The sequence below is a fragment of the Ipomoea triloba genome, chromosome 2 (genome assembly GCF_003576645.1).
Source record: "Ipomoea triloba cultivar NCNSP0323 chromosome 2, ASM357664v1".
NCBI classification, from domain to species: domain Eukaryota; kingdom Viridiplantae; phylum Streptophyta; class Magnoliopsida; order Solanales; family Convolvulaceae; genus Ipomoea; species Ipomoea triloba.
Genome location: NC_044917.1, coordinates 26,797,886 through 26,815,090, shown reverse-complemented (window position 1 = coordinate 26,815,090; position 17,205 = coordinate 26,797,886). Strand labels below are relative to the sequence as shown.

Genomic DNA, 17,205 nt, shown 5'->3' with positions numbered 1-17,205 from the left:
GAATCATGATCGTCCATACATATAAGTAATAATTTGTTGGAGAAGAAAAATAAATGAAATAATTATATTTAAGGGTAACAATGTCAATTTAACATTTCAGGGGGAGAAACTGTTACTTTAATAACACAGGGGGAAAAAGTGCTATAAACACATAACGTAGGGGGAAAAAGTGTCATTTTCCCTATATATATACACACACACAATGTATTTAAGGAATGCAATAATAGTAAATAATTACATAATTGTTACAAACGTTACAAAACTAAATTATAATGTCCACAATAAAAATTAAAATAATATTTATAACATTTTTCAAATAGTTTGGGGCTTAATATTTGTATTCAAAAATTTTGGTCAACATGTAAGGTGTACAATACTACGTTTTTAGAGCTGGCTCATTGTAACGTGTATTGTGTTTAAATAATTAAATTAAACTGGTCCCGGAGCTGGCTCATTGTAACGTGTATTGTGTTTAAATAATTAAATTAAACTGGTCCCGGAGCTGGCTCATTGGGTTGAATTCTAAGTGCGCAAGGTGTATTGTGTTAAAATAGAGATCAAATTCTAAGGGCCCAAGGTGTATTGTGCTAAAATAATACATTTGGTCCCGGCGGGGCTCGAACCCGCGACCTTCGGCTCATAAGACCAACGCTCTAACCAACTGAGCTACGGGACCTCTTGTTAAAATATTAACATTTTTTGTTTATATATGAACGTCTCTAGGGCACTTTTAAGCTAGAGACAAAACACCAATTTAAGCAATTTGAAATGTTGTAATTTTATATAAACATTTTAATTTAGATTTTCATAATTTCAAAATTATAAAATAATTACTAGGGCGCTCAGTTTAGTTAAAAAAATTATATGTTAAAATTATTAACTAAAAATCAAAATATTTCAATTGAAAAATAAATAATTAAGGATAATATCCTTTATCCTTGTAATGCTCTCTCACTTTCAAATATGGTCCTAGCTACTTCCATATAATCATATTTGCAATTCCCATGCTAGTTTCTCTACATCTCTACAATTTTTACTCACTATCAAAAGTAGTCATAATTTCACATCCCTATAATTTCAACTTAATTTTAATAATAAATAAATAAAAGAAAACGTAAAACAAGGACAAAAGATGTACGCGTGAGTGTGAAGGATTATATGCGAATGGGTGCCACTAGGTTGATCAAGAGTTGAAATTAAAACAAAACGCAATGACACTTTCGATTTTCGAAATTGTTACAATCCATTTGAAAAATGCTTGATAGTGCATATGCGCATAACTGATAGTACGCTCAGGATCTATAATAATGCATTCACATGTGTGAACTATTAGTTATTTGCGAATAAACTATCAAGTGTTTCTAAATGTATTGTTATAATTATAAAACTGTCACCAAATTTTAATTTTAATTTTTTAATTTACGCCCCTTGATCAACCCAATTGAATGTATGATATTAATCTACACTTTTTATCATATGGCTCATGTTCTAACACACACACACACGCGCGCGCGCGCGCGCACACACACACACATATATATATATAGGACACTGGTCCCATTAGCAGGGTCGATGCGTTAAAAATATGGGTCATATATAAACATATAATAATTCAACTTGAACCCATTTCTTAAAAAAAAATAATTATTATATAAGTACAAATATAATGTAAAATGTAATAGAAAATATGTTAGATCTCAGTGCTACACTATGTTTACTTTCCAAGGGTCACCCATCCCATGACTGTTGGAAGTCAAGCACGCTTCGAGTCACCCATCCCGTGATCGTGGGAAGTCAAGCATGCTTAACCACAAAGTTCCTTGGCTATTTGAGTATTTGGTTGTCATATCCTACTTAAAACCAATTGGTGATAAGTAGGTTGACATTAATCATTTAACCACATCCTTCCATGGTAAGCCACAACGCCACGTCTCGAATCGAGCAGGAGCTGAACTCGACCAACCCGATTGACGCCCAACAAAATATAATGCATACAAAATCTACAAAGAAAAAATAAAGCATACAAACTTAAAGGTGGTGTTTGGCAAATGGTTGATAGGTGATAGCTGATTGGGTTAGCTAGTTTGACCAGCTGATAGTATTAGTTTATTGTAAAAAGTGTTTGGTAAATTAACTGTTTACTTTTAGCTTGTTAGATGTAAAATGACTTATAAGGGCATAAATATATTATGCTAATTTATTAACTCTTAAATTACTTTTGCAATTTTTATTTATTTATTTATTTATTATCATGATGATGATAACGACGACGATGATGATGAAGAAGAATTACAAGGATGAGTTAAATCAAAAACAAAGAAAAAATATTATTATTGTTGTTACAAAAATAGAAAGAAAAATGGCAAGACAGATGAACAACAATAAGAAAGGTATAAATGTAAGGGATGACAATGGTAAAATGATCATTTCATAATTAACGCCAATCAGCTAACAAAAAACTCTTACCTTCTCAACTTTTTCAGATTTTGACTTATTGTCAATAAGTTAATGCAATAAGTCATTTTACCAAACACTTAAAGGGCTTGTTTGGTTATCAGTGGTTAGCAGTTATCGGTAACGGATTGTGTTAGCGGTTATCAAACATCGGATTGTATTAGCGGGTTTGACCAACGGATTGTATTAGCGGTTTGTAAAAAGATGTTTGGTAAAATTAGATGTTTAGATTAGCGGTTAATATGCAAAATGACCTAAAATGACATTCATATTATTATTATTATTATTTAATAATAAAATAAAATTTACAATAACAATTACAACAATATTTACAACAACAACAACAACAACAATAATAATACAAATATATATATAACAAAATAATAATAATAATAACAATAACAATAACAATAACAATAACAATAACAATAATAATAATAATAATAATAATAATAATAATAATAATAATAATAAGACAAAGTGGAGCCGCGTGACCACATCGAAAATATTTGGAAGAGGAGCACTTGAGCTCTTCTATATAAGAGGAGCAATGCTCCTATTCCAAATGTAAATGCATGTAACATGCTCCCCTTGAGAAGCCAAAAGGCTCTCATTTAAGAAGCCTAAAGGCTAGAAGCCTTTCGCCTTCTCAGTTTTTTTTTTTTTTTTAATAATTAGAAGTAAGTGCATTTTGGAAAAAATATATATTTTCCTCAAACGCTGCTAATAGCAGCATTTGAGTTTTCAGCAGTTTGGAGCAATTCGCAAACATTTACTTTGGCGTTTTGACCTTGGTTGGTCAACATGCCAAAGTTGGCGAATCCGTCAAAATTTAACAGATCCGCTAATAAGTAATAACCAAACATCCCAAAGTAGCCTATTGACCAGTCAAATCAATTGATGGATTCAAAATATACTTATAAAAACAATGCATTATATATAAAATGTTTTTTTTTAAGATTAAGCCCTAGAAATTGAGGGTCCTGCAAGGCTGACTCTGTTACAATGAGGAAGCACAAGGAGTTCCACTGAGGAACGAACCTATTCCCATCATTCATGTGGGGGTGTAAATCGGGACACCGGGTGCCACTAGACCACAAGGTCTTTGGCAGATCTAGTATATCTAAAAGTTAGAAAATAAAGAAAAATAAGGGGAAAAAAAGATGGTCAATTTCATAAATATTATAAACTTTAAAATTTGTTATATTTATGAAAATTGATCCCATTTTTTCTCTATTATTTTTAGTCATTGATCATCTTAGATGGATGTATTAGATTAGTCCATACTTATCACATGAAACATAATTCACATTTGATCATGAGTTAATATATAGGAAAATGATTTGTTCCCTTCAAAATTGTTCTCTCATAAAATCTCTCTTGACATGACTTATAACAATTGGGTGCCGTAAATTGGAATCTCACTAACTTATTATCAAATACTAAACAATTCATTGTATATATGTATGTATGTATGTATGTAACTTTAACGTTGTAAGAGAAAATTTGTCTGTTAAAAAATAATAGTACAATATTTGAAAGGTAATATACAATTGTATCATTATAGAAATATAAATAAAAATTATGAATAACATAATGACCTAAATCATTCCCAATAATGAAATGAAAAACCATAAATAGAATATTGATTTTTTTCTAAATAATAAAAAGAAGATTAATTAAATGAAGATAAAAAAAACGTAACCTAGTTTTGTTATAAAAAAATTAGAAAATGATTTTAAAGTTTCTTTATTTTTAATATTTGGTGCTCAACTTGAATGCTATGTATATAATCATGCTAATTAATTGACCAAAGATCACATTAAATTTTATATTATTGATTATTAAGTTTTGTAACTTCTGTTAGTAACATTATGAGAAAAATAAACAAGGATAAGGATAACTGTGGGAAGATTTTATAATTGTGTATATGTATGTATGTATGGAAATTTAACGATTTAAGAAAAATTTTGTCTGATAAACAATTATAGTACAATATTTGAAAGGTAATGTACAATTTTACTATGAGTTTATTACCGATTTTGTCCCTCGACTATAAGGATTTCACCGATTTGGTCATTGACTACCAAAATTCCTCAATTTAGTCTCCAACTATGTTTTTTTTACACGATTTGGTCTTAAGTCTATTTGTCCGGTCAAACTAGAAGGGTAAAATCGGGATTTAAAAAAAAAAGCATCTTCTCCTTCCCTAAATCACGTTTCTTTCTTTGCTATTCGCGTATCTTTTACTGGGAGCGTATATATGTATATATAAGCGTTGAAATGAGCATCTCATCTTGATAAGTGAGGGTATGGTGCTTGTACTTCGCTTCCAATAAGAAGCTTCCGACGACGATTGTTTCTCTGACTCGTCGAAGAACTAAACAACTTTTGAACCTCCGACAACGTAAGTTTCTTACATGGCAAACCCAATTCTTCAAAGCAAAGCAACATGGAAACACATGTATTTGTCATGTTAACATAGTAAAGCTGGATTTTCAAGTATCCACAAAGCTACAAAGTTTCTTGTAAAACAGAAAAGCAGTATGGTTTACATGCATGAAATTATGCAAAAACAAGGTAGCTAAGCTAGCAGGAAAACCCGATTCCATAAACCTTCATCAACACCATACTCTGAACTATCCTAGAGGGGTTGAAGAAAAAGCTGCATTTGGCCGACCGCAGTTGGGCAAACGAACTACCCTACATCCTCTGGACGTACCAGACGACTCCACGCGAGGCTACGAATGAGACTCCGTTTGCCCTAGTCTACGGGGCTGAGGCTCGGTTACCTATGGAGGCCTGGATCCCTACCTCTCAAGAAAAAGCTTTCGATGAAGAGGAGAACAATGCCTTGTTGGTTTCCGACCTAGATTGTCTGGAAGAACGAAGAGAGTTGGCGGCCAAAAGGATTGAGGAATACCAGATGCTCAAAACCGACCTCGATACTTCCAGGTCGGAGACTATGTCCTTCGGGAGAAGAAGGCTAGTCGACCACTCGACAGAGGAAAGCTGGCTCAGAGTTGGGAAGGCCCGTACGTCATCTCGGTGGTCATAAGGTTGGGGACGTACAAATTAGAAACCACTACTTGCAGGCCGGTTGACAGGATCTGGAATTCTCAACACCTAGTTCATTTGTACCATTAGAGTTAGTATGTTTGTAATTGTAAAACAAGTGGGTCACGTTCCTAAGTTATGTGCAGGACACTAACGACCTGAGTTGTAATCCCCATTCTGTTGATGTAATGAAGTGTGTTATTGAGAAAAGAGTGTCCTAGTGCCCGGTCACGACGGTCCTTGGACCTTTAATTGATGGGAACAAGGTGCCCATCCTGGGAGCAAGGTGCCCAGTCATAACGGTCCTCGGACTTTAAATTGATGGGAGCAAGGTGCCCATCCTAGGAGTAAGGTGCCCGGTCATAACGGTCCTTGGACCTTAAATTGATGGGAGCAAAGTGCCCATCCCGGGAGCAAGGTTCTCGGTCATAACGGTCATCAGACCTTAAATTGATGGGAGCAAGGTGTCCATTCCAGGAGCAAGGTACCCGGTCATAACGGTCCTTGGACCTTTAATTGATGGGAGCAAGGTGCCTATCCCGGGAGCAAGGTGCTCGCTCATAACGGTCCTAGGACCTTTAATTGATTGGAGCAAGGTACCTATCCCAAGAGCAAGGTGCCTGGTCATAACGATCCTTGGACCTTAAATTGATGGGAGCAAGGTGCCCGGTCATAATGGTCCTCAAACCTTTGCAAAAACAAAGGGGGGGGGGGGAGCTATAGCGGAAATCAAGGCAAAATTATTCATAAAATAACAAAAAAGCCTGAGGGCTGAAGTTAGTTGGTTTCCTTAGTTTTACCCGGCACATCGGGGTCGGGCTCCCACAACTAGCAAAGGAATCTACTCGGCACCCTTTGGCTACCCAGAGACTTGTTCCGAGGCCCGCCCGAGGTCTGGAACGTCTTCTGGCAGTACGCCCAAGACCTTGGGAAAGTCATCTTCTTCAACGGCCGCCTCTAGTGTAGCCCGGACTTCACCCTGCATAGCCCGACGCCTGCCATTGAAAGCCCAAGTCCCGTAGGTATACATTAAACCCTCGCCAACCTGGGTCTTCGAGAATGCACTAAAATAATCCTCTGTCGTCCTCAGGTCCTTGCAGACATGGTCATCCAAAGAACGGGATCCGTGAGCATGAGCTCAGCATTCTCAGCACGGAGGTTGGCCGCCTTCACCGCCTCATCGGCCGTCTTCAGCTGAAGTTCCTGGTCTTTCAGCTTCGCGTCCGATCCCTCTTGGCCAGAGCTTTCTTAAGCGGGGTGACCTTCTTCCGATGGATCTTGTCCCCTTCTCGAGCCCAAACAAAAATATCGGCCGAGTAGGCCATCTGAGACAAGAGCAAAAAGGGTTACGACTGCTAGCATACAAGTCCTTAGCAAGAACAAGCGGAGTGCGAGTTACCTGCATCAAGTCCCGGGCGATACGCTCGCCGACCAAGTTAGTCGACCATCCGTTTGTAAGCTCATGTGGTGGAGCAACTGCACAGATTTTACTCAGTAGCGCGACAGGATGATCGTCCTCGTGCTTTAGGAGGACGTCGATGACAAGAGTCATCGAGGCCGGGCTGTTCCGGCGATGCCGCTTGAGAGGAGCAACCTCATCGACATCGTCCTCTAAGACCTTTTCCTTGCTCCGCTTGGCTGTTACCCACGTGGTCTCCACCTCGGTCCCGCGGCTAACTGGACGGGTGGTCGTGAGAGGCAGGCCGGATGGAACGGATTGCTCGGCCTATTTGACTCCCGGTTTCGAGGAGTCGTCCTTCTTTGAGCCCAAGCTGATCTTGGTCGCTGGGGTAGGATGGCGCGCTGGAACCGCGAAGCTCCTCGTAGCTGCAAAGAAAAAATAATTCGGTTAGACTCAAGAAGCAATGATCGGACGGTTCCATCCTACGAGTTTGACTCGTGCGTAAGATGACCAACTGCCATAGTGATGATGGCCTTCTTGGAAATGTACTTATCGTCGAGATCGTACCGGGGGGGATCGAGATTGGCCGTGACATACTCCGCAATAGTGCGAAAGATTTTATAGTCATATGTCTTGGCCGATATTTTAACAGCCGCATCACCGAAGGCCCGAGTCTTGATAGGGCGGATGTGGTCTGTAGCATGGGTCGGCCATGTGCGTGGAATCGGAAGCGGCCATGGATACTTGATCGACAAGACCTGATCTTTCCACCCTTTATTGTTGTCTGAAATGTCGGCAATGGTGCATAAGTGACCCCGAGACTGAATGCACAAGAAACCACCCTCGTGCTTAGGGGACAAGAGCCGGACTAAAAAGACAAAGCGGAATAGCTCCATGGTGCATAGAAGGCCGTGCCGTTTGCAGATCTGAGGGTAACAGGCCAAGATCCGATGGCCATTGGGGCTGATATGCCCTGGCATAACCCCATAGTATTTGATAAAACCCAATACAAAGGTTTGGAAAAGGAAGGTGAGCGGAGCTTTGAGGGAGTCCAAGTGGATTCCGAACCAATCTCCTTGCGTCCTTTCGATTATGCTCCCTAATGACCTACATACGTTATATTCAACCTGACCGGTCAACAGGGTGGCCACCTCATCAATCTCGACCCGGGTAAGGAGACTAGTATGCTGGCCCAGCCCGTCGCTATTCAAAATTTTTCTCCTAACCGACGCAGGGGAGAGAAATCTGGCGGTAGATCATTTAGCCATGCCCTGGCCCGGGATAATTTACCTCGACCTAAAGTCCCCACATCTTCGTGTGTTAGAGGGGCAATAACAGGCCGGGACTCGGCTTCTACAGTAGCGGAGGTCGGCTGGTCGCCCGGGCTATCATCAGCGGGTTGGGAAGGCCCAACCGGTTCATCCAAGTACGTCTCGACCGCGTAGATGACCGAGTCGTAGGAAGAAACCGTGAAAGAGCCTATCTTCTGACTGTAAGAGTCGTAGGAAGAAACCGTGAAGAAACCTACCTCGACCAAACCGCCGTAATCCTGAACGGAAATATTCTGACCGTCAGAGTTTGACATATCTTCACCTTAAAGGTAAGGGAATGCGTCTCAATTTAAGGTAGTCTAGAAATTAAAGCCTGCGCATGAGCCTACTCTAAATTAACAAACTAAAGGGTTGAGGGTTAGGTGAGGCATACCTATGAAGGTCGGTGTTCGCTAATCGAAAGAATAGGCAAAACGGGAGTAAACTGACACAGCGGCTGGCAAGTAGATCGGGATGCTCCGGTCTGCAATAGCATGAAATCGTAAAAAGAATTTCGTTGTGAGGCCCACAATTTATAGAGGGCACGAGGCAAGCGTGATGTTTCGATTCCCAAACCCTAGCGCCGGTCTCGAGGAGCTCCCTACGCTCGACACGTGTCCGTGAGCTAAAGGTCATCGATACGTCACTCTAATGTCATCCCCCGCATTGATGCTATGGCGCATCTGCGGCCGGGCCTGATAAAGTGGGTAAACATCCCTGACCCCTCCTTCCGAGTATCGTTGGAGACCGGGCTAGGAGGGCTAGTTGATAGGGATTGTTACCCCCCAATCTGCATCGTTGACTGATCTTCTTTGGCCGATCTATCCGACCTTTATTCCCTGGTCTATGGCCCGCAGGGTAGTCCAGCCAGGCCCTTTTTAGGGCAGACTCGGATAGACCGGGCCGAGTATAGGTCATTGGCTTGTTCCTTCTAAGGTCTAGGCTAGTGACCTCACAACACTTGGCCTTTGAGTACGCGACCTGCCTTTAGGCCGGTGCATGTCCACCACGCGACCGTCAAGCCGTAGGGCCAGTACCTGTCCCCTAACAACCTATAAATACAACATTGTTATGAGGAGGACTCTTGGTTATTTTCTATATAATAGTCAAGTAGCTCGGAAGCCTCTAACCCACTGTCACGTTAGCCGAGCTACCCTAGGGTATAAACTTATTGTACCTGTTCATTCATCAATAAGAGTACTTTGACCGTATCCGATTACGAGCATTACTGTTACGTATTCGCGTATTTATCCTATCAATAATTTTATTGAAACTCACAGAATGAAGATAATTAATAATCAATTATCACATTAAGTAGTAAAAGTGAGAAAATATAAATAAAATTTACATGTAGTAAAACTCATTTTCATTACAATCAAAAGCACTTGTAAAGCCAATGACTTTGTGGTTTAATGGCATGAACATATACTATATTATAACAACCAGTGTAGTACTAAAAAAAAAAGGCATTCGTAGAAGTTGGCAAAAATTACACTTTTTGTCCCTACGTTATTGGTAATTGTAGAATTTGTTTCTAAGTGTTGATCATGCTCACTTTTTGTCCTTAAGTTATCATTGGCGTTGCATTTTTCATCATTTTGTGATCACTTTTCGTCCCTGGGTTATACTAAAATTACAAATTTCGTCCCTAATGTTTTATTAGTAAATAGACGAAAAATGCAATGTCAATGATAACTTAAGGACGAAAAGTGAGTACGACCAACACTTAGGGACGAATTCTACAATTATCTTATAACTTAGGGATGAAAAATACAATTTTCAATATAAGTTGTTAGTACGGAGTAAATTTAATAATGAGTTAATTCTATTTTTGGTCCTAGATTTATACGTGACAATCTACTTTTAGTCCTTTTTTATTAAAACATACTCATTTGATCCAAGTATTATTGCGGCATGATCATATTTAGTCCTTCATCAACAAAATTGTCGAAATATCGTTAAATGCAAAGGCATTTCAATCTTTTTTTTTAATAAAGTATTTTGAACCGCTATATTTTTTGTATTTATTTTAAAAAAAATATTCATAATTGAAGACCGAAACGTCCTTAAATTTAATAATATTTAACCTGTTTTGTTGATAAAGGACCAACAATGGTCATGTCACAATAATATTAGGACCAAAAGTGAATGTTCTAATAAAAAAAGACTTAAGGTGAACTGCCTATTATAAATTTAGGACAAAAAATGTAATTAATTCAATTAATAATTTATTAATGGTTTGACACAATTATGTAGTCCGTATATTTGAATTATTATTTCAAGTAGAGAGTAAAAAGTGAAAATAACAACAAAATTAAAAAGAGTTTCTGCGGTGATGTGAAACCGGAGGCCGTCGATGCGATCCATCGGTTGCCATTAGCTGTCATCTTCACATCTTTGTATTTCTTTTTGATTTTTCTGTGCCAATATTCTTCCTTCGTCGGTTAAATCTCACTAACTGCGCAATCTATTTGTGGAAGGCTTCTAAAATTCACATTTCCATCAGCTTCTTCAATTCTCTGTTAGGGTTTCCGTTTCATGTGATCTCAATTTCCAATTTCGATTCAATTTTGTGAAGAACTAGGTTTCCTAATATTTAGGGGATAAATTTTTGAGTTGTTGAGTAGAGATGTTCTATGGATCGGTGGTGTGGGATCCTTGGCTCATTGTTGCACAAATCGTGTGCCTTCAGTGCCTCTACTACTTGATTCTGGGGATATTCATGGGTGTTCTAGTCGGAACTCGAGTCTCCCGAATGAGTCTTGTGTATTTCTTTGATTACGCCAGTATTACTGCCGCCACTGTCACCGGCTGGTGTGTCATTGCTTCGTTTATTCTAAGCTCAATTGTGGGGTAAGCTTTCGACTTTATCTAGTGTTGGACCATTTGAAGAGTCGTGTTGTGTGCTTAATTTAAGTTTTTTGATTGATATAATGGCGGCTGCAGTTATAGATTTAATGTACTGTGACTTATTTATGATGTTCTAGAGCTTCTCCTCTAGGTTCACATATAAGTTGAGCTAGTCATGATATTAGTAAACTGGAAATAATCACTCAAAATATGATGCTTTTAGAGAATTCTGTACAATTGAGTATGGTTTTATGTGGAAAAGGCACATTTTAGTTTTGATGCTTTATTTGATTGGATCTATGACTTGATCACTCTATCTTTTCCCTTTGCTTTAACATTTTTCTCCTTATTTGATAACTTCTTCCTTAGCTTTGCTTATTAGCATTCCAACTAGAGAGAAAAATGTGTCCATGAGAGGCTAGGGTAGGCTATTAGTGTACTCCTGATATATGTGGTTGTAATGAGAAGTTGAGAACTAATTATTCTTGTCTGTGAGGAATTAGGCCTTTAGATTTCCCTTTCTTCATTTGAATATTTCTCAGATGCTTTGCATTAGATGAGATGGCAATGAGAAGTTGTGTGTTGTGAGTTTTATCTGTTCGAGTCTCACACATTTATTTGAGCTCTCTTGATTTGATTTCTTATTTATCCCTCCTTTATCTCTCTCTCTTCTTTTATTTTTGGGTTTCTCTGTGCAAGTGTTTGAGTTGGAATTTGCTAAAAGTTACTAGGAAGCCAACTTAGTTGTTTGATACCTGGTTAAATTCTCTTTTCTTTTAATCATGCATCTTATACTTGTTTGATTTTACAAACTTTTAAGGTATTATAGTTCATACTGAATTTTAAACTGGAGTATGTTAAATGATAATGTTTTTAAAACTAATGTCTTAACCTTCATAATTCATTCCTTTCCTCTTCCCCAAAGCAGGGCTGGCTTCTTAGTTTATCTGATTGAGAGAGCAAAGAAGTGCTTGGATTTTTCTGCCACCTTATACATCCTTCATCTTTTTATATGCATTGTGTATGGGGGTTGGCCTTCCTCATTAGCATGGTGGGTTGTGAATGTTACTGGGTTTGCAATAATGGCCTTGTTAGGTGAATACCTGTGCATAAAGCGTGAATTGCGAGAAATTCCAATATCAAGATACCGTCCAAGTAAGGGCCTTTTTTGTACTCATGCATACAACTACACATTTTGTGAGATTATTTTATGTTTTCACTTCAATTGATATAAACAAGATGAACATCAAGATGACCTCCCAACCCTGCCTCAAAAGAAAAATGTTGCAATACCAGCATATCTATCTAATTTCCCTTCAGAAATATGTACTTGGGTAATGCTTTTGTTCTTACTGATTTGGCAGGAGTTTGAATGGTAGTGCTTTAGTGTTGAGAATATTTCAATCTGCAGTTATACTTTGTCTTTAACTATGAGATAAATACAGAGTACTATATAAAGTAAAAAATTTTCCCCCTCTTTGGAGACTGATGAACTTAAGGAATTTATCAAGTAAAATATCTATAGAGATAATAATAGCTAATAGTAAGCACATTTGAGGCAATATCTGGTACACTCAATAGTGTGGTATGCCCTGTAATAAACCTCAATGACAATTTGAATGTGTTCTGTCATCTTACTTTGTAACCATTCAAAGGCAAAACTCTTTATAGTAACAACTTTCCATTGACCAAATATTTAAATAAAATTCGACATCTTTGGTGGTGTTATAACTAAGTATTCAGTATTCACCATCACTGGAATGGCTTGTCTTTAAAGCTTGTGCATTTCAGTAGAAGGTTGGTTGGATGTGAATGATGTGTAACCATGAGTTGGTGAAATGTAGTACTCCGTATTATTTTCCTAGCTCTGATGTCTAACTTTTTGAATCCATGCAGACGTTTGATTCCATAGGTGTTCACTCACAGGCAATGAACAAATTACATGTTTAGTTTGTGCTGGCAGCTTTTGTTTCCAATGGAGATGATCCTGCATGAAGCTTGTGAAATGTTTTGCAGCTTTTGTACATGATATGTTTTCCACACTGCACCGGAAGGCTGTGTCAAAGCATAAGACCACACTTGGTTAAAGAGGAGGAAAAAGAAAGTGTGTGCGACGAATTAGAGAATAGACATTTGAATACAGTTAGAGAATGTTGGGAAAGGTTTATTTTAAAGTAGCACTATTCTTTCCTGCAAACTGTGGATAGATTTCAAGTACTTAGGAAGTATTATATGTTTTTTGATGCCTTGCTGCAAGTTTTGGAGTTATGTGTTGTAAACTCCAATTGGCAATTGCCCTTTGCTCAGAATTACATATTACTTTCATTGTCAACAGTTACAACTTGTCTAGTTCTTCTAAACATCAAAACCTCTTCTCTTATATGAAGATCAGAGCTTTAGGAAGGATTTATAACTCTTATCCAACTAAAATTCGTCCGAAGGTTCAGGTTGATAAGGCTTCCCATTAGAGTTAGAGATGTCAGCGATAGCCTCTGCAACTGTCAAATATAATCCGCTAAAGCCAAGCTCTTCCAGAACGTTGGACCTATGCAATTTTTCCATAACACTCGCCAAAGGGTTTACCAATACAAGCTTAAGCGACCTCCTCTCCAACACTTTTCTCAGTTCACGAACTGTATCTATACCACTTGTGTCTATGGCTGTCACAGCTGACATGTCTATGACTACGCATTTGATTGCACTTTCGTTATTGTCTATGGCCCTCTCTTCCTCTTCCCGGATCCATCTCAGTAGTCTGCAGTCATTTGATTATCAATTATCATCATACTAGCTTGTACTTGTACACTCACTCACTCATCAATTATATATATTATATTACTCGCTCGAAGATTTAAACCTAAACTTACCTTTCTTGCAAGTAGGTTGAATTTGCAAAATAGATAGGAGCCTCCACTGAGAGTACAATAAAAGAGGGAATCCTAGTTGCTGTTCTGTATCTGTTTAGGCTTTGATATACTTGAGTTCCAGGAATGTTTCCCAGAACACAAGTGTTTGGTCTTGTAACATTCAACAGAATCTTGAACACTGAAACTCCAACCTAAAAGAAAAAAATATTATTCTTATTATAAGAATCCTAGTGATTCGTGTTGGGGATTGAGATTTGAGAGTATAGAGGAGGAGGAGAAGTTTACTGCAATGGCTAGCCCAAGAGGCACTGAGATGAAAAGAACACCAAAAAAGGAGCACATGCAAGCCAGGAAATCAAGTTTGTCTACTTTCCAAAGCCGAAAAGCAGCCTGATAATCAATTAGCCCAATCACGGCAGTGATGATAATCGCTGCTAAGATGAGGTTGGGGGTGTAATAGAACAGCGGCATGAGAAACAACAGGGTGATGAGCACAGCTGTTGCCATAATTATGTTGGACACCACTGTCTGTGCTCCAGCATTGTAGTTGACAGCAGAGCGCGAAAATGATCCTGCGGGCAAATAAGTTAGAGTGAGTAAGTTGTGAATATCTGTGTGTGGTGAAGTGTGAATTTGAGGTACCTGTTGTAACATAGCAGGAAGAACATGAACCAGCGATGTTCATGAGACCAATAGCCATCATTTCTTTGTTGCCATCAACTTGGTAGTTTTTCAAAGAGGCAAATGTCCTGCCTACTGCAATTCCTTCAGTGAGAGATAAGATTCCAGTTACAATGCCAGTCTTGATGGCAAGCGCCAGATAAGAGCCATGGAAGTACAACATATTCGCGGAAGGTGGATTCAGACCCTTTGCCAGGTGCCCAATCTGCACAAATTAAAGCAAATAACCTTTGTATCACAGGCTAGCATGCATTAAAGGCCAAAGCTAGCTAGCTAGCTAAGGGTGTTTCTGTTTCTGTAGCAAGCTAAGCATATATATATATATATATTGCTTACAGTCTGAATCCCGTGCGCCTTTGACTTGAGAATTGCAACTATGGCAGTTGACAGCATAACTGATGCTAGCGGTGCAGCTGCTGAAATCCAAAACAATTTCGGTTTCCTCATGCTCTGCATTATATATATTAATTAATTAATTAAAACCATATATGTATATACATAAGCAAGCTAGCTAGCTGAGTAATGTATTAGTTTAGGAAGAAGCTAGGGGATTTGCAGATGGACTCACAGTGTGCCTTGCTATCAACAGGAAGATGAGAAAAAACAAACCCATCACAATAGTTTGCCAAGACCACTGAAATTATATTAAACAAACATCCTATCATCAATACCAACTAACTAACTAACATTAGTAAGTAGTATACAAATTAATCCAATCATGATATTTATTTACCTCATGTGTGTGATGGAAAACAGAGGACAAAACAGGAAGAATTTGCATCTTGTTAGTGAAGTGGACAATCCCAAGCAACCCTTTCAGTTGTTGCAAAGAAACAATAACTGCTGCTCCACCCATGAACCCAACCAGAGTTGCCTTTGATAGAAAATCTATTATGAATCCTAACCTGCATGCGCCCACAAAATTCCATTCCAGTCCATAAATTTTTATTTTTAAAATTAAAACCCTGATCGGATCGATGGTATATATGTTAGTGGAATTATCTTCATCACCTTTCTATACCACTACCTTTACAAAAATATAAAATATAAAAGGAATTTTATGGTTCTTGCTGCAAGTAAAAGCGTAGTGTATTCACTATTGATGTGCAACAGCTTGTTGACTCTAGCTAATAAAAGACTATAGTACAAGAGGTTAATAAGTTATTCCTACTCAGAGTTGAATTTAATTAGAACTTTGTAGTTATTATCAAGTTAATATCTCATCAACTTGGGTTGTCCCATGATTTGTTAAAGATATAATAAAGAGAGGATTGGAGAGTATAGATTTTATAATAAATATAAAAAAAAAATACCTGAAGAAACCCAAAGAAGCTTGAAAAATTCCGGCGACAAATGTGGCAGTGAAAGCCAATTGAAGGTAAAGGGTGGGGTGTTGAGCGTAAGGAACATCCGCCTCGCTAAGCATTGTGCCCATCACAAGAGAAGCTATGGATACCGGCCCCACCGCCAGATGTCGGGAACTCCCAAGAACTGAATATATCAACGGCGGGACAAAACTGGAATCTGCGCGCCGCCCATACATGTATCCGGGTGACCACCAAACATATATATATATATAAAAAATGAAAAATATATACTTACAGATCAGAGTAAATGATTAATACTTACAGAGTCCGATAATAGGCGGCAAATTTGCGAGTTTAGCGTAGCTGATGCCCTGAGGGATAGCGAGGCTAGCGATGGTGAGACCGGACACGAGGTCTGCCCGGAGAAGGGTAAGGCTGTAATTTGGGCCCCACTCCAGAACCGGGAACAAAAACTGCACACAAAGAACCAACTTCTTAACCCACGTTTGGTTCTTGAACCTGTGGACAGGATTATCCGGGAAGAAGATCTCTCCCACTCTCTGCCGCAGTTTCTGGACGGTGCTTCTGTGCGGCGGCATGCAAACTTTGTGCATTTCCAGCGGTTGCGCCACGACGTCGTTGGGGATGCTTAAGACGGCGTCGTTGCATGCATTTGCATTTGCATGCTCCTCGCAAAAATCCTCCACCCTGTTATTAGAGTTTATCCCCATATATGGCTACCTGCCCGGGTGTATGTATGTAAAGTGAATATATAATGGTTTCAAGAAAGAAGAAAGAAGAAAGGGTTTTCAGGTTGTCGTTGGATGGAATTGATCGAAGGAGGTTCTTCCCATTTATAGGCCAAACCCCAACACTACGTACTATTCCTCTCCCTCTCTCTCTCTCTCCTCTTTCTTTTCTTTTCTATTATAGAATATCATTTACTTTTTACTATATTGGACTTGTAATGTCTCATCATCTCTTCTTCAATTACCGAGGTTTGACTTATATTATTTTTTATAATATTATATTAGTATATAGAATTTATATATTTAAATTTTACGTCAAAAGTACTATTAAATATTTAAAAATAATTATTGAAAAGATATTAAACACTAGGTTCAATCATGTAATCACCTATTTAAAAATGTGTCATCACACTATGTAGTAGTTGTTACCCATTATATTTATTACTTTACTATTTATTACAAACTTAATCCTTCTTTCTTTAGTTATTTTTAAAAAACATTTTTCATAATTTTTGTATTTAATATTAC

General features: G+C 38.2%; 2 protein-coding genes and 1 non-coding gene across 3 annotated transcripts; 1 reads left to right on the top strand and 2 right to left on the bottom strand.

Annotated features, from left to right (window-relative positions):
- Window positions 1–602: 602 nt before the first annotated feature.
- TRNAI-UAU lies at window positions 603–676 on the bottom strand. The gene has a single exon. It is a non-coding gene; the product is annotated as a tRNA-Ile (tRNA).
- Window positions 677–10,539: 9,863 nt separating this feature from the next.
- LOC116006576 (protein SYS1 homolog) lies at window positions 10,540–13,414 on the top strand. Its single transcript, XM_031247011.1, has 3 exons — window positions 10,540–11,076; window positions 12,002–12,228; window positions 12,970–13,414. Exons 1-3 carry the CDS (start codon window positions 10,853–10,855, stop codon window positions 12,975–12,977), a joined length of 459 nt encoding a protein of 152 aa, XP_031102871.1. The 5' UTR covers window positions 10,540–10,852; the 3' UTR covers window positions 12,978–13,414.
- LOC116006565 (probable sulfate transporter 3.4) lies at window positions 13,278–16,726 on the bottom strand. The gene is made up of 9 exons (XM_031247000.1): window positions 16,251–16,726; window positions 15,935–16,145; window positions 15,355–15,526; window positions 15,190–15,255; window positions 14,958–15,071; window positions 14,583–14,826; window positions 14,226–14,512; window positions 13,941–14,131; window positions 13,278–13,828 (listed from the first exon to the last, which is right to left on the bottom strand). The coding sequence occupies exons 1-9, from the start codon at window positions 16,657–16,659 to the stop codon at window positions 13,498–13,500; spliced, it is 2,025 nt and encodes a 674-aa protein (XP_031102860.1). The 5' UTR covers window positions 16,660–16,726; the 3' UTR covers window positions 13,278–13,497.
- Between the last annotated feature and the right edge of the window lie 479 nt (window positions 16,727–17,205).